Below are 16,467 nucleotides of genomic sequence, written 5' to 3' on the forward strand. Positions count from 1 at the left end.
AGAATCCGATGGTGCCGTCGGGACCAGCGCTGCTCAGACAAGCCTGTGTCAGCCTGTCTTGAAAGCTCTATAATTGGCCCTGAGATCAATGCATCCTCCAAAGATCTTGAGACTGATTCCCCGATTTCGGCAGGATCAGGTTGTCATCGAGCTGATTGGCTCTATAAACCCTAACCGAGTACCCACATACAACTTGGCGTGAATTCACGATTCTCGACGGCAGCAGTGGTAAAACAACTGCCACGGCTTTATGTGCGGTATGCACCATTCTACAAGACTTTTTTCGAGGCGAATGAAAACGCCTTGATGTGCGCAGAAAAGTAGGGCCACTACACCTGCCCACCTACAGACGGCTATACATAGGTACATTTAAATAGCAAATAAGTGACGGCAATTTGACTGTTCCATGCGTCCAACCTGTTCGTACAATAACCCTTGGCTCTATCTCACTGCATTATGATTATATCTGTACGTGCAGTTTTCTGTCCGCTGTGGCAACTACTTGGCAGCAGGCAGGGGTAAGTAACGCCCATGCAACGGCTGTCCGCGGTAACCAGCGTGCCCTTGAAAAGTAGGTCGAAGATAAGCCGCCGAAGACTACAGGCTTTTGTAAAGAATCCGGGATTAGTTTTGGTGTGGGAAGATCGTACGGAACAGCGACATAGTTTTATCGAGTCCAGAATAAGGCGGGGTGCATCGTTCCTTTAGTCCCATGCATCCTGCATGTGGCAGCCAAGATGCAGCAACAGGGTTGGCCGTACCACTCGAGGCAGAGCTCAATTGCCGCAGTGGAGCCGTCCTATAAACAGTATAGGGCGCTGGACAAAAGCTCTCACTATTTAACCCGGTTTTTAAGCCAGCCGGTAAAGTGACGTGCAGAGCGCTTTTACAAATATGCACGTATCGATGACTAGCATGTAAGACAACTTACAACAGAGAATATCAGATACGTACATGCATGTAGATCAGCCAAAAAAACCCGGTTAACTCCCACGAAACTTGACAAAAGAGCAATCTGGGTATTCCTAATACCTCCAACGTGGTTAATATTACCTTTCGAGCATACAGCGCTGCTGTACAGCTCTTCGCCACATCCGCCTGGGGTACCCACTCTTAGTCAGAGGTGACGAAACCCGGCAACACCGGCCTGTAAAACCTCGACCTTAAGGCCTTTACCTTACAAACCTTACTTCGCTTTGGACAAAAGAACTCCACTGAGGCACTGTGCTTTTGTGGCATTCGAACTTGGTCTACACTAAACTCAACTAGAGCTTTGTCTGCGGTACTAAAGACCGTCTTTGTCGTACTTTGGCCTCGATACGGCTAGCCTCTACATTTCGTATTCCCGAGCCTTGTAACAAGAAGCCGGGGTCTTATTCTATTATTCTCTTGTGAGGCTATTAAACCCTCTACAATACACGCGATTATTTGTTTGTCTTTCAGGACCTAGAACATCACATCTTTCCCAATTTTGGCATCTTTTATGGCTGACGGCGACGTACAATCAGCCGTTCAAACCGAACCGATCCCGGCTAAATCCCTGCAAATCAAGACTGATAAGCCACGTCCTTATGTTTGCACCACTTGTACACGCTCATTTGCGAGGTTAGAGCATCTGAAACGCCATGAACGCTCCCATACCAAAGAGAAGCCGTTCCAGTGCCCTGTGTGCGAGCGATCATTTGCAAGGCGGGATCTTCTTCTCCGGCACAAGCAGAAGCTTCATGCCTCCTTTTCTCCTCCTCGCAACGAACATCTAGCCGAACAACCTAGTGCCAAACGCAGAGCGTCTTCAGCCACTGTCGCCCAGCGGAGTGGGTCCGTGAGCTCTCCCAGTACCCGTGGTCCCAGACCTGTTGAATCAAGGTCGGTGGCGCCCATGCAGTACAATGGCAACGCAGAAGGTGGACCTTCTTTTGTGAATACGGGAATGATTCCCCCTTCTGACGCGCAGAAGAAACCACAGCAGCAACCAATTCCTAGGCACACGGCAAGTGTGGCCGCTCAGCCTGGGGCACAGCCTTTCCAATCCAATTGGCTCCCGCTAAATCCTTTAGAACACGAGCTGGACTCGTACTGCAACATGGCTCCATCTTATCGACATCTTACCAATAGAGAATCACGGTCGAACTCGTTCAACGCGTCCAGCGCTACTTCGTACGTTCGCCGAAAAGATGTAGACCAGTTTCTGGCCAATAGCATATCCATGGGTGCTCCGCCAGAAGTTTCTTTCTCAACGCCACAAGCCTATACCTTTGAGCCGGAGGGGCTACTTGTTCCCGAACCCCTAGATCTCGAAACTCCATACTCTGGAAATGACATGTCTGTTGGTATAAACCCTCAACTCCTGTCCCAAGCAGGTGCTCAACCGGGCGCTCATCCTGGTTCAGTTACTGTTAACACACCAGGCTCAGGTCACACCCCGGGTTCAGTGGCGGGATCAGTGCCAACCCCAGGCTCCTACGCGAGTGCTCGATCTGTATTGCCTAATGATTCAAACTATTGGGGGACTGATCTCAACTCGCCGCAGGTTGCTGAGTCTATGAGTTATACCACTCCGATGATGGCAGTTCCGGGAGTTGGATCTTATGACTCGCCCATGGCTTTCCCGTCCTATCACTCGGCTAGCAGTCATGGCGGACGTTTTGCGAGAGACCCTCTGGTTCCAGGCATGATGGATAGACCACACGAGCCTGTTGTTGATAGTCAAGAGATTTTTGACAAGTTTATTTCTATTGGTGGTGATGATGCTACAAAGGGCAGTGAGGAAATCAAGCAAGAACCCATGAATGACGCCTCAGTGCCGCTAGATTTCAGTGAGTTCACATCCACTGATTTTGGCAGTGTTGATGGCGCAGAAGTTAAACGTGCTCTTGAAAAGCAGTATGATTCGAACCCCACGCAGTACCTGAAAGATCTCAATGGTGATGCTTTCTGGAATAGACGTCAATCCAATTCACAGCAACAGGCTACGCATCGCTCTTCATTTTCTTCCACCGATTCCCAGAATAAGCTCCCTCAGCATCGTGCATCTATTTCGCTTGGTCACCCCCATGCTATGCCAACTGCCCAGTCCTTCTCTCCCCAAACTTCGCCAACCGCACTGGCGTCTACTGAATCTGCAACACCAACTGGTCCTATTCTACCTTCCAGTGATCAAGTTAGACGATATGTCAGAGCTTATCACAAGTTCTTCAACCCACATCTTCATTTTATACATTCCAGTACCAAGCTGAGTTCGCAAAATATGGCTCTTGTCATGGTCATGGCCGCAATTGGTGCGCTATATCTGGGTGATATTGAAGCATCACTCCGTATCCACGACATGGGTCGTGACTGCACCCGGATGTACTCGGATATCAACAGCGACATCACTGTGTGCGGTACGAGCAGTGGTGATCCTAATGGGGGCATGGTCCCGCTTTGGCTGGTCCAAGCGTCTGTCCTTTCAGTGGTATATGGTCTGTTTCACAAGAATAGCGAGGATAACGAAATGGCGATTCACCAGGGCCAGCGTCTGGGGAAATTGACCCGCAGAGCCGGTTTGCATATGCCTTTGGCAACTCCACCCAATATTTATGATCCACAGACTCCTGTCCAAGAGAAATGGGCGCATTTCTTGCGTGCCCAAAAACGGATTCGAACGATGTACGCGGTTCATGCAGTTACTACTATGATGACGACCATGTATGGCCTACCCCCGTTCGCTTCGAATCAAGACTTGCAATGTGGATCCCCCTGTGATGAGGCCTTGTGGAATGCCCAGAACGCTGAGGATTGGTGGCAGTTGGTTGTGCAACGGGAACTCCAAACAAAGTTCCTCGGTGGCTCAAATTTTGGTCACTGCTTTGCTGTTTTGCTTTCTGAGCAGCCGGTAATGGAGCGAGTTTCGCAAACTTTGCTGCTGACTCTCATGTACTCTATTCATCTTGAAATTGCCCAACGAAGAGCAAAACACTCCCTCATGCGTCACAGCGAGAGCATGTTGCAAGGTGATGGCTTTTCTTGGGCAGATGCCACTCCCCACTTGCATTCGCAACACCAACAGGACCCCTCGCAACAACCATATTTTAGCGATGGCGTTGTTAGAGCATGGGAGTCCACGTGGTCTCGCTCGCCATTAGCGTCGCTTGATCCCAACTCCAAACATGGCCCTATCATGAGCGAGTGTGTTCCCTTGGCATCTCTGGCCTATATTCGTATCCACGTCGATCTTATTACCGTCAAAGAGCGATTCTGGGTGCGAGATTTTGTTGGAATGAATAACGAACTCAACAACTTGCGTGCAACTTCGTTCCCGGGTTTGCTGGCATCCGCAAACTATGCGGTTGATACTGTTTCTCTCGCAGAAAAATATACCTTAGGAGGCACCCAACTGTTTGTACACACTATCATGTGCATGGTGGATTGTGCATTCGTGCTTTCTGAGACACTATACGAAATCTCGCACCACTCTCATCCATTGCCTGACCAGGAGCAGCGTATCGTTACACGGGCTACTAAAGTATTCAGCCGACTTGTTGATGACCCTTCAGAACCTCTACATATTTCCGCACTACGCGGTATCTCCAAAGTCCTTGGACGAGGTAAAGTATGGCCGTACGTCGACGTTATACAAGAAGCTTTGGACACTCGTATCAACAATTTGCTGTCTCTATAGGTTGTGATCATACTTTGGATCGTTCGGAGGTATATAAAAATTATTATTTTGTAGATATGAATCAGATCATTCCAATCGCACGCTTAGTGACGTCGAGGGCTTGAAGGGCCTCCGCTTGGCGGTCGTGCTCTTGTTTAACTGAGGTTTCCCGCACCTTGATTGCCTCGATTTCTGTGAAAGCCTCAGAGAGGAGAGGCTTTGCTTCTGCCAACAGTCGCGAAGACGAAGGACCGCTAGATGCTAGCGCCTCAAGTATGTACAGTGCCAACATGCGCACATCATGCTCATCTCTGAGTCCTCGAACCAAAGCATCAACCAGCTGAGCACCTGAAGCCCGAGCTATTTCGTTGCCCCGAGTGCTTGCCAAGGCGTATAGAGCCTCATATGCAGTTTTCCGCGCAGCAAGACCGTGATCAACTGTATGCTTGAACGGACCCATTTGAATGACTTCTAAGAGACTCTTGTCGACATAGGTAGATTGAATAATACCTGGGATAAGCTTTGAAAGTGGTGAGGACGCCCCCTTGGCTTGCTGCAATGCCCAGCTCAAAGCCTCTAGAGCCGTCTCGCGTACATGGATATCAGTATCGGTCAAATGCCCCACAAAAATGTTCTCTAATTCAATCTGGGAACTGGCAGGAACGGTTTTAAAGGCATGCTTTGCACCGACAAGCTGATATAAAACAGGCCAACCATTCAAGACGTCGAATCCCTCAGCCAAAGATGAGACAGCTTGACCAAGAAGTTTGCCCACCAACTGGAGGTCTGGGCCAGGTGGAACATCCACAAGCTTCCGAGCAACTAAAATGATTTCAGCATCTGGTTCTCGCTGCAGCAAAACTTCTAATGCAGATAGGTACATCTCGGCGGATGCAACGTCTGACGCAGCACTGGCAGCTTGGTAAAGCTCCGTCTTCTTCCCCGATGAGAGGGCTAGCTCTGCCATGGCTGGGCCAAGTACTAACGGCGACACCTCATTGGATTTGATAGCCTGTGCAAGATCACCAAGGCTTGTTGCACTGCGATTTCGTTCTGCTAGGGCAGTGATGAGATACACTCCAAACTCATCAAAACTAACGTCAACTGGTACATTTGCGATAACAGCAACTTCTGCTACAACTTGTGCCCAGAACTGTGCGCCTTTCCCTAAAGATGCGGCTTCTTGTGCCTTGGCGAGTAGTTCTGGTGCAAAGCTTGTAGAGGCAATAGCTCCCCAAAGCTTGATGATCGCTAGCTGCGTATCGTCTGCACCGGGGATATCACAGAAACGTCTGCCTGCTGCCAGAGCAAAGTCTGCAACACCCGCTGTACTGGAAATTTCAGATAATAGCTCGCATTTATAAACCGTGGTGGTGGGATCCCAGGTATCATGAGACTGCGCGGCTTCGAATATATCGCTTGATAACATACGGTTGCGGTTCGCCAAACGTCTGAGAATTCGGAAAGCAGCGTATGCAACTGCTCGAAGTTTGGAAGACTTTAGGAGCTCCAGTACTCTGATGGCTGCTTGAGTTATGGCTGCATCGCTCAGATGGAACCTCTCAACAAGCTCTTGAATAGCGGCTAAAGCGGGTACTTGTAGATCAGGCTTATCTAGCGCGTTCAGCTCATATAAAAGTACCTGTTCTGAGTGTGCTTCATCGGTAATAGCAGCAGTAACCTTGAGGGCTTGGCCCTGAATGGACAGGTTTTGTGTTTTCCGAAGTACGTTGTAAACAGTTTCAACAAGTTCAGGACTGCCCAAGGCTAGCGCAGCATCAAGTGCCAAAGTGACGGTTTGATATTCGACATCAGCGAGTCCTTGGGCAACTAATGGTAAAAGTTTGGGCTCAGGGCCAATTTCAGATGCCAGCGACTGCACAAGAGATAAGGTAGCTGGAAGAACGGCCCGCTTGGATCTCGATGCCGCAATGGACACTATACTCTGGATTTGAGCCTGACCAAGAGCATCTGTATCGGCAAGAGCAGATAGTAAAGGAAGGTAAACACCGGTCGATTGCTCTTTGCTTGCCAGATCAATAAACAAACCAACGTGAGGCCTGATCTCATCGAGAAGCTCGGGGGTAGTGGTGAAGTTTACAAGTGCAGCGACAGCTTGTTCTTGAACCGCTTGCTCACTTTCAATACGCAACAGCTCAATTAGCGGATGAACAAGCTGTACAGCTTGGACTTGGTCGTTTTCTGCAACATCGATAGCCAGTCTCACCGCATATCTACGAAGCTTCCAAGACAGATCATCGTCATATCCAAAATCCTCGTCATCAGACAATTCAAACTCGCTGCCCATATCTTCATCTTCTGCGGTATCATCGCCACCGACGTAGTTGGGGTTATACTGGGTAAACTTTTTTACCAATTCAACAACCTGAGCAGCGGAAATATGGCCAGAGAGGTACAAGGTCTCTGTAGCGGCTAGTGAGCGCTCAATAAGCTCGACATTAGTTTCGTCGATTTCAACAGTTTGAGCAATATCAAGAATGGATTTGACGACATTGGGAATGGTGCTAACCCGATTTGGAGCCGTGGTACATAAATCCATCACCAATTTGACACCATTTATACTCGCAGCGGCCGGCGGCACAAGAGTTGAGGCGATAAAGTGCCTCTGGGCTTCCCATTGTTCATCTGATTCAAAAGGAGCAAGCAGTCCCAACGCCTCAAACGAGCGCCTACGCACAATATTACCAGTTGTGCCTTGTTTTTTCTCGACCCTAGTCATAATGAGCTCTAACAGAGGGTTGATGTTTGGCTGCTCTAAATACGGCCCAAAGCGCCGAATCAAATCATTTACAACATCACAGTCTTCAATTCTGGGTTTGTATTCAGTTTCGTTACTCCTTTGGAGTACTAGCTGGACAATAACATCTCCAATAGAAGCCGAGATCAGCGAACTCTGGATGACTGTTCGCAGCGCCAATGTGAGGACAGTAGAAGACTTTTGGGTGGCAATTGAGCTTATAACAGAGACAATCTCATGTTCCGGCAACAATTTGATCAGAGGGCCTAGAGTTTTTACTGCCTGCGTCTGAACCTCTGTAATTGGATCGGCCAGGTGCTTTAAAACCTCTGACTTGATTTGTTGCAAAACACGATAGTGCTCGGATACAAGAGTCAGTCGCTGAGGACCCTCGAATATGCTCTTTAGGTCACTCAACCCCATGTACCGCAAGTCGGCATCAAAAGATTCCAGCTTGGAAATGGCCTGAGTGACCTCGGACATAGTGTCCACATTATCCATCATGTAAGCGGGAGACATTGGGATGGAGACTGATTGAAGGATATATAGACTACTTAAAAGGATAGAAAGCTACTTTTTTTTGGCGATCGAAAAGAAAGAACAAAAAATTGAATACGAAATTCACTTATCTACCGTCTATAAATTAAGCTCTGCGACCAAAGACACGCAAACGCTTAACACCACCGTCAGGGATGATAACAAGTTTAACGTGAGTGATGGGCTCAGCAGAAAGAAGTTGGGGGCCGGTCAGTTTGTGCTCCTGATTAGGACCGGTCTTCGTCTTGCCAACCAGAGGCTTCCAGTCGGCACTGTTGACAGAAAGGTCTTTAGAGTTGGCAGCGTTGAGAGCATGAATCTCGATATGCTGGGGGAAGTTGCCAAGGAAGAAGGCAGTGTCGATAAGAACGTGGTCGACAAGGGTGGGGGCACCAAGCTTGATGACGGCCCAGTCGACATGGCCAGGAGTACGAGAACGAGCAGTCTCCCAGCCATCAGACATGTCAAGGCCACGGCCAGGCAGCAGGAGGTTGTCTGCGGAGCTGAAGTGCTGATCCGAGCAGGCAATGGCCACACCACCATTAGCAACCGCAGCCATGTCAATGACCTGGTTCTTGTCTTTGGGGAACACGGGAATGGGCTCGCCAAACATGCGGAAACGGGCAATACCACCATCGGGATACATATGCAGTCTCACGTGGGTGTACGCAGTGTTGGTGATAGCATCACGAACAAAGAACTGGCGCTGGCTAGGGCCGCACTCGAACTTGTCAATAACAGTCTCCCACTCGGCGCCGTCCAGCTCGTTTGCGTTGTTGATGACGGCACCCTCGACCGAGATAGCAGGAGCGTAGTTACCAGTGAAGAACGTAGTGTCGATCTCGCAGCCATAGAGCTTAGCAGAGCTGACACCTAATTGCAGCACAACCCAGTCGCTAGGCTCGGGGTTGTGGCGACGAGTCTCCCAGCCGTCATACCAGCGGCCCGTGGCGACAAAGCGGACTTCGACAACAGGCGGGGTGTCCTTGATAAGGTTGGAGGCCTCTGCGAACCACTGGTCACTTAGGCCACAGACGCGGCCGCCAAGACGGTCATTGGTGACATTGACATAGGCGGAGGTAAGCTTTTCGAACTCTTCTTGAGATACTTGGCGTGAAGGCATGGTTTGATGGTGCAGTACACAATGCCCATTCGATGCGAGTTATATAGTGATTATGCCGGGATCTGCCGTGTCACGTGAGCAAAATCTTGTTTCGCGCAATTGTCGATATTTGACGGAGCGTGGTTGCTCCAGAATTTTCCGAGCATACCTTGAACGGTCCACGACATGTTTCTGTGAAAGAATTCACTCTTTCGACGCCGCCCGGTCCCTATTCTGCACCTTCCCCTCATTCAAGTTGCAAGTATGACCGAATCTGCAAGTTCGCCGCTTACTCAACATGTCTGAACATATTCCTGCTTGGAAAAGAGCCGGGCTCAGCCAGCAGAAATCCAAAGAATCCTATGATCCCGTCAAGGCGGGGCTGAAACGGTCGGAGAACGGCGAAGATACTGGACCCAAGAAACCGCCCAAGCGAGTTAAAGTGCCCAAGGCAGAGAGAAAGTCCCCTCCTGAAGCAGATCAGCTGGCCTACCTTCGACAGTATCACGAGGATCGATCCAATTGGAAATTCTCCAAACAAAAGCAAAACTGGATCATCAAAAACGTGTTTACGATTGACAAAAAATACGAATCTGCGTTGATTGAGTACGTCGCTTCTATCGAAGGTGCGTCCAAACAACGGATCTTGGAGGACTGTGAAAAATCGATCGAAGAGTGGAACGAGTATATGAGCAGAGAGGAGCAGGAAAAAGACGACAAGACTGATAAACTAGAGAAAACTAAGGACGAAAATACCGATAAAGCTGCTGTTGAAAACGACCAAGCCGACGCGGAAAACAATAAAAAGGAAAACGAGACCACGGAGACCGATGAGACCGCCAAAGACGCCGAGCCGCCCAAGGGCATTCTTAAAAACAAACCTGCAAAGCCAGAGCCCGACACACCGGCGCCGCCAAAGGAGGCGACAGCTGTCCGGGCCCAGAAAATTGTCGAGGCAATAACGGGGTCTAAGCCCACATTACAATATGTAGAATAGTACTACTCTAAAATATTTTGGGTCGGAAACGGCCTGCGACGGAATATAACCTTGCTCAGTTATCGAGACCGCGCTTAGTGCTTCTTGCCGGCGTTCGGGTTGCGGGGATCGTTGCGGAACTCGTCAGAGTTGGCCATGGCGGCAGCGCCCTTGCTGAAGAGGTAGAAGGTGATCAAACTACCTGCGAAAAGAGGCCACAAGGGCTTGTTGATGGGAGTCGGGTAGGCCTTGAACATTTGAACTGGTCAAAAGTCGTTCTGACAAATCGGAATGATTGGCTACGACGAGTTCACAATAGTCCCCCAACACCCCCGCCAGCCGGGGCGGTGAAAACCCGCGTAATCAGCCGGCTCGATTTCCCATCATTCAAAAATTCGCAGTCTTCAGTATCGCGTGAAATGCCATGTTTTAAACGGGAAATAGAGGACAGCTAGATTAAATGCCTCCGTTTGAGTCGCTTGTTTACTGCAATATAAACTTGTCGATATAGAGCGAGTGTAACATCAAATAAGTCGTATAGGTTTAGCTATTTTCACATGCTTTTAAGCCCCGTTCGAAACGCTCAAGCAGGTCCTTGGTCTCTTCAAGCCCAATGCTGATGCGAACCAGGTTTCGGTCCACGCCACAGGATTCGACAAAGTCCAGCTCAAGGAAGTGGGCAATTATTGTATAGGGGCATGCCAAAGTGAAATTTGTGCCCAAGCTAGGGCCCTTGGCAATATTGATGGCATCAAAGAACGTGGAGGCATGCTCAGGGTTCTTGAATACCACAGAAAGAAGTCCACCATAGCCTCCATCAGAAACTTTTACCTGGTCGTAGTTTGCTTGTGTGTCAGAACCTTTGGGATAGTAAACTTCTTTGACAAGATCTGTGCGAGATCGCAACAGGTCAACGACTGCTTCAGCGTTTGCATTAGTCCGGTGGCTGCGCTGGGCGAAATCACGAGAATTCCGCTCCAAGTATAAGGCGTCCAGGGCGAAAAACAGATCCTCGAATTGGGCGCTGATGATCCTTTTCAGCTCCGTGTAATGACGGCCGTTGTGGTTTAACACCAATGCGCCAGCCATAACGTTACAGTCACCGCTGAAAATCTTGGTGAGAGATGAAACCGTCATGTCCACCCATGGCAGAACGCTAATGTTACTCATATTCCCGACAGTGTCGTCAACAATGACCAAAAAGTCGTGGTCCTTGGCCATCTTGCTGATCCGCACAATATTAGGTGATTTTAGAAGAGGATTCGATGGGAATTCACAGAATAAAGCTGCAATACGAGTTCCTGATTTCAGCAGGCTTTCTAGTTCATTGAGCTCTTGTTCAGTACCTCGCGGATAAAATATAGCACCGGGCCCCCATTTTTCCAACGTTTTAAGCGTGTCAGTGTAAGGGAATCCAAAGCAAACACTTCTCAGCCCGTTTTTGTCACTCTCATTGAATGCCATAGAGAGTCGGTGGGCAGAATTGATTGCAGTCATGCCCGTGGGGTAGAGATAGATTTGATCGGCACAAACATTGTCAACATGCTGGCACAAGTGGCCGGCAATGCGAGACCGCAGGGCGCCTTTAGCTTCCTCCGTCCGTGAAACATCAAGATTGCGACCAAATCGCTCCTCGACATATGTGCTTTGGTCTTTGGCATCGTTCGCCGTGGTGTATTGCTCTAAAAAGTACTCTGCCAACCGGCTGGAAACACCTTCGCCGGTATGCTGCCAGTACTGCTTCGCGACGGGGAACAGCTCTTTGGGGAAAAATACCACCGCAACATGCGCCTGCGCACTGCCATTTTCTGCGGATTTAGGAGTAGCCAACTGTAGAACTCGAATCTGCGGGTGGGCCATGGTGTCTTGACGACGCTTTATAAATTCACGACAACGCTGAGCAGCTCCATTTGAAGGAAATACCATGGCGCTCTCGTTTTCGCGCCCGTAATTTTCCTCTAACCACCTCTCTAGCTCCCGAATTTTGAAGTGAATGCAAAATCGGGGGTACCCCGAGGTCATTTTGTCGGCAACCCAGGCCTCGCCTTCTTCGTACGCAACATTTGCTGCCCATGTCGGTAACGTCACACTAACCGCATGCTCAGTATTTGCTGGAATTGTCTCTCCAACTTCAGTAGGGGGTGAAAATCCGAACCCCATAGTCTAAGATTTTATAGATCGTCTAGATAGCATCCCCTGACTCATCTCGGGGTTTTCAGTCTTCCTGCAGAGATACGGCAACCCTATGCATATGGATAAAGACGTTCCCAACCGGTTGAGAATGACTTGGGGATAACGGGGAGCGGGTGTGCTTCAGTGTTGAATACGACCTTGTCGAGCGGCCAGGTGTTGTTATCGTCAAACAGTAGCCAAAGGTACTTCAATGTCTCGGCTAGCCAAAATGACTCCATGTTGTCGATCCGCTCGCCATTCGGGGTTTCAACATCACGCAGACAGGTATAGCCAGAGCTGTCTTCCAGTCGGCCATATTTCTCAAACGATTGGAAAATCTGCCACCCCCATTTTCTGTATTTGGGATCATTGGTGAGACGATAGAGGTAAAACAGAGACTCAACAGTCTCCGGACGTTGAAGGTTGTGTCTGTCGAGGGGTTTGATGAAAAAGTCTTTTGTAGAATCAGGATCAGTATTGAAAACAACAATTTCTGGACCAAGTCCTGTCGCAGTTTGAAGATAGGTCTCCACGCATGATCGGGTCAGCTGCTCTCCAAGGGCAAAGTCTTCAGCTTGCTCGGTGGTCCAACCTTCTGCTTGTGCTTCAGCAAGAGTTTTGCCGTTAGTTGCACCAATTGCAAACATACCACCGGCAAAACACACGAGATGGTCCATTTTGGGAGAAAACTGACCACCACCGACTCCCTGAGGCAACTCGCCAATGAATAGCAGGTGATTGGGAGTAGAATACTGAACCATATACTGCTTGATTCCAGCCACTGTCTCGTCATACATATCACGATAGACTTCTTCTTTCTGGCTTGTCTGAAGCCATTGTTTCAAAAGATACTCGTAATAGGAATCGCCGCGAGATCCCATTCTGATTTCACGGGTTGAAAACATTCCGTTTCTGGGCGAAATAAAAATAGGGAGCAGAAGATTGGGCATGTGCGTAGCTTCCAACGCTTTCATGACGTTCTCGACCGCACGCCAGTACTTTTCGTCTTTGGTAAGATGCGCCAAGTACTTGAACTCGAGTTGTAGCGTGGCGACTTCAGCAGTGGAGCTGATCGTATACAAAAAGGCTTGATCGGGCACACCACGCTTCAAGTTCACTTCTTCAGTGGGAATGCCTGTAGGGGACCCAAATGCTGGAAGAATTCTGTCGGCCAGATCACGAGCCTTTTCCAAATACATCTCGTCTCCAGACAAATAATAAGCTGAAAGCAGCCCTCCAAGCATACGAATAGTTGTTTCAAACACAGATACGGGCATATCGATATCATAATCGAGGTTTTTCTCGATCCAGTCGCGAGCTTCTTTGACCTCATCGTCAAGCCCCATGAGCATCATAGTATCAATTGAATCAACAATCATCCATCCCATTGGTTTTGATCCTACCATGTTCTCACCTTTTTGGGATATTGGGTGGTAAATATCGGACCCCCAAGCGTGTTCCTTATAGCCGTTCCACGACCGGACAAAGGCTTCCTGGACAGCCCTTTGCATTTCCTCAGCTGTTGGAAGCGCTTTCTCTTTGTTACCGGCATAAATCAAAGGGTAAAAGTATATAGCAAGCGCAGCCACTGCGAGCGTTATGATGGCTCTAGTGGATGTTCTCATGCTGACATCTGTCCTTGGCCCTGGCCTGGTAATGAAATATTAAAATAAGAACGACTATCTAATTAAGACCTGGTATTTTTGAATTTTTTCAATGAGCGAATTAGCCATTTCGTCGGGAACTTGTCCTGGAATCTCGCACTGACTGACAATCGCCTTGGCCTTGTCCAGCAGATCCTCCGAGTCAGATTCGATCTCCACTAACAAACCCTTGTAATTACCTTGGACAAACGTGTTTGCAACGCGAACCAGCACGCCGTCTAAATTATACACTTGGCCCTCACACTTGAAGGTCTGCCGAAGCACCCAAAGACTCTGCATCTTCGACAGCATGTCTGGCGCCATTTCCTCGCCGGCAACAATTGCTGAAGAGCGGCTATATACAAACACTTTGCCCTTCTCTAGACTTGTAGTCACCGTAATGAGCGTGGTGCCTGCCCGCTCGGTGTCCTGGAAGGAAGCGCTGTTTGCCCGGTACAGCTTCAGTTCAATCTGCCATTTGTCTCTTTTGTCGGCCAATGCATTGTCTAGTTTATCCTTGACCTCCGAAATGGTCGTTATTGGTGCTGTAGAATACACTAAAACCGAGGGCATCAGGATGAATAATCTCTGAAATTCTGCAAAGCTCTCAGATACTTTGAATGCTTGCAGCTGGTGCGTCTTCCCTGACTCAATCGGCAGGCATCTTGCCTGGAACGATTCACTATGCGTGCAATAATTATGTTGTAGTTTGGGATCTTATGAGGGGACCTTCAAAGACCTATGATTTGGGGTCGAGAGTTGGCGCAGTAGCCAGCAATGGTACTGACACTGTTGCCGCGAGCAGTCATGATGGCGGCCTGTTTATTATCCAGGATGATGTCCTGAAAACCCTGCATACCTATGAAAAACCTGTAACTTGTCTTGCCATGGCAGGATCATTATTAGCAGCAGGGACGGTGGCCGGGGTTGATGTGTGGGAAAGCGGCACTCGTTTAAACTCCTATACTTTTGATTCCGGTTTTTACCCGCTGTCAATTGCACTCTACAAGGATATTGTAGTTGTTGGTGGTACCTCAGGAATTGTTTATGCTTTAAATGGCGCAGAAACAATCAAACTTGAAGGACACGAGAACTGGGTTCGCAGCCTTGATTTTTGCCCTCTAGAAAACGGCGATGTTGTTTTGGCTTCTGCTTCACAAGATAGATTTATCAGACTGTGGCGCTTTTCTAGCCAATCGGTGGAGGAAGACCCCCTAAAAAGCGGCCTTTCTACCCGAGTTCAGCATCTTGGCTCGTTCACAGTATTTTTCGAGGCCCTTCTCATGGGCCACGACGACTGGGTTCTCAGTGTCAAATGGGACTCTCATACCTTCAGACTGCTCTCATCTTCGAGTGACTCGTCCTTAATTGTGTGGGCTGCAGACAACTTGACGCATGAAGACGAAGGATATGACCTCTGGACACCTCAAGTTCGTTTGGGAGACATGTCAATTCTTGGTGCGTCCACTGCTACAGGTGCTTCTGGTGGTTTATGGGGTGCTTACTGGTTGGAATCTGGTGTTGCAACCATCAGCAGGTCTGGTGCCTGGAGAATTTGGGCTCATGACACGTGGGAGCCCATAGTTGGTATCACTGGACATACACGAACAGTTACTTGGGTCGCATGGATGAAAGAGTATATCTTGTCTACATCTCTGGATCAAACAACAAGACTCTGGCGCATCCATGATGGACATCTGCAAGAGGTATCCCGTCCTCAGATTCATGGATATGATATGCTCTGTTGTGAGCCTGTGCGGGATGACGCTTTTGTTTCAGGAGGTGACGAGAAGCTAGTCCGTGTGTTTGGACTTCCAGCTCCAGTACAAGACTTACTTGAAAGCCTAGGCCAACCCCTGGGTGGTCACAGTAATTTGGCTGGTGCCACGGTTCCCGCGCTGGGTTTATCCAACAAAGCTGAAGCCTCTGATGAAACTTTTGCACTACCTCAGGGTGAAACCCCTCGCGAAGATCACTTGCAACGGCAAACGCTTTGGCCTGAGATTGAAAAGTTGTACGGACATGGCTACGAGATCAGCTGTTTGGATGTCTCTCCCGACGTATCATTGTTAGCAACTTGCTGTAAAGCGAACTCCGTTCGTCATGCCGTCATCAGATTATACACAATAGATGGTTGGCGTCAGCTAGAGCCGCTTTCTGGTCACAATCTTACTGTCACACGCGTTCGGTTCTCCCCAGATAGCAAGCTTCTACTGAGTGTATCAAGAGACCGTCAACTTTTTGTGTTTGACATTGAGTCGCAGAAAGTGGTTCTCACAAACCCCAAAGCTCATTCACGTATCATTTGGGACTGCTGTTGGTTATCTCCGACTGAATATGCCACAGTATCTCGGGATAAAACCGTAAAGATATGGAACACTAGCGGTGAAGTCTTAACAACCGCTTCATTCGAGGCACCTGTCACTGCCTGCGATTTCGACGGTCATCTCGTGATTGGGCTCGAAAACGGTCAAGTTTATAAACTGGATGAAAACCTATGTATTGTCAAATCGTTCAAAGCGGATGGACGAATTGAGCAGCTTGCAATCCGTCGAAACTATGTTGCATGTGCAAGCGAAACATTACGAGTGTTTACAATGTAGATAGCAAGCTCATATCTTTTTTCCGCCTTTATCTTGA

The 16,467-nt window shown here is 48.8% G+C and overlaps 8 protein-coding genes across 8 annotated transcripts; 3 read left to right on the plus strand and 5 right to left on the minus strand.

Annotated features, from left to right (window-relative positions):
• Positions 1-1,483: 1,483 nt before the first annotated feature.
• B9G98_02215 (Respiration factor 2) lies at positions 1,484-4,660 on the plus strand (the record flags this gene model as incomplete). Its single annotated transcript, XM_024808772.1, has 1 exon — positions 1,484-4,660. The coding sequence occupies one exon, from the start codon at positions 1,484-1,486 to the stop codon at positions 4,658-4,660; it is 3,177 nt and encodes a 1,058-aa protein (XP_024664540.1).
• A 61-nt stretch (positions 4,661-4,721) lies between these two features.
• B9G98_02216 (Cullin-associated NEDD8-dissociated protein 1) lies at positions 4,722-7,916 on the minus strand (the record flags this gene model as incomplete). Its single annotated transcript, XM_024808773.1, has 1 exon — positions 4,722-7,916. One exon carries the CDS (start codon positions 7,914-7,916, stop codon positions 4,722-4,724), a length of 3,195 nt encoding a protein of 1,064 aa, XP_024664541.1.
• Positions 7,917-8,040: 124 nt separating this feature from the next.
• B9G98_02217 (Allantoicase) lies at positions 8,041-9,057 on the minus strand (the record flags this gene model as incomplete). The annotated part of the gene is made up of 1 exon (XM_024808774.1): positions 8,041-9,057. One exon carries the CDS (start codon positions 9,055-9,057, stop codon positions 8,041-8,043), a length of 1,017 nt encoding a protein of 338 aa, XP_024664542.1.
• Positions 9,058-9,334: 277 nt separating this feature from the next.
• Positions 9,335-10,033, plus strand: B9G98_02218 (hypothetical protein; the record flags this gene model as incomplete). Its single annotated transcript, XM_024808775.1, has 1 exon — positions 9,335-10,033. The coding sequence occupies one exon, from the start codon at positions 9,335-9,337 to the stop codon at positions 10,031-10,033; it is 699 nt and encodes a 232-aa protein (XP_024664543.1).
• Positions 10,034-10,555: 522 nt separating this feature from the next.
• On the minus strand, positions 10,556-12,172 carry B9G98_02219 (putative cystathionine gamma-synthase; the record flags this gene model as incomplete). Its single annotated transcript, XM_024808776.1, has 1 exon — positions 10,556-12,172. One exon carries the CDS (start codon positions 12,170-12,172, stop codon positions 10,556-10,558), a length of 1,617 nt encoding a protein of 538 aa, XP_024664544.1.
• An 83-nt stretch (positions 12,173-12,255) lies between these two features.
• On the minus strand, positions 12,256-13,809 carry B9G98_02220 (Mannosyl-oligosaccharide 1,2-alpha-mannosidase; the record flags this gene model as incomplete). The annotated part of the gene is made up of 1 exon (XM_024808777.1): positions 12,256-13,809. The coding sequence occupies one exon, from the start codon at positions 13,807-13,809 to the stop codon at positions 12,256-12,258; it is 1,554 nt and encodes a 517-aa protein (XP_024664545.1).
• A 54-nt stretch (positions 13,810-13,863) lies between these two features.
• Positions 13,864-14,400, minus strand: B9G98_02221 (Mediator of RNA polymerase II transcription subunit 20; the record flags this gene model as incomplete). The annotated part of the gene is made up of 1 exon (XM_024808778.1): positions 13,864-14,400. One exon carries the CDS (start codon positions 14,398-14,400, stop codon positions 13,864-13,866), a length of 537 nt encoding a protein of 178 aa, XP_024664546.1.
• A 47-nt stretch (positions 14,401-14,447) lies between these two features.
• B9G98_02222 (Elongator complex protein 2) lies at positions 14,448-16,430 on the plus strand (the record flags this gene model as incomplete). The annotated part of the gene is made up of 1 exon (XM_024808779.1): positions 14,448-16,430. The coding sequence occupies one exon, from the start codon at positions 14,448-14,450 to the stop codon at positions 16,428-16,430; it is 1,983 nt and encodes a 660-aa protein (XP_024664547.1).
• Positions 16,431-16,467: the final 37 nt, after the last annotated feature.

The sequence above is a fragment of the Wickerhamiella sorbophila genome (assembly GCF_002251995.1).
Source record: "Wickerhamiella sorbophila strain DS02 chromosome Unknown contig3, whole genome shotgun sequence".
In the NCBI taxonomy this organism is placed as follows: Eukaryota; Fungi; Ascomycota; class Dipodascomycetes; order Dipodascales; family Trichomonascaceae; genus Wickerhamiella; species Wickerhamiella sorbophila.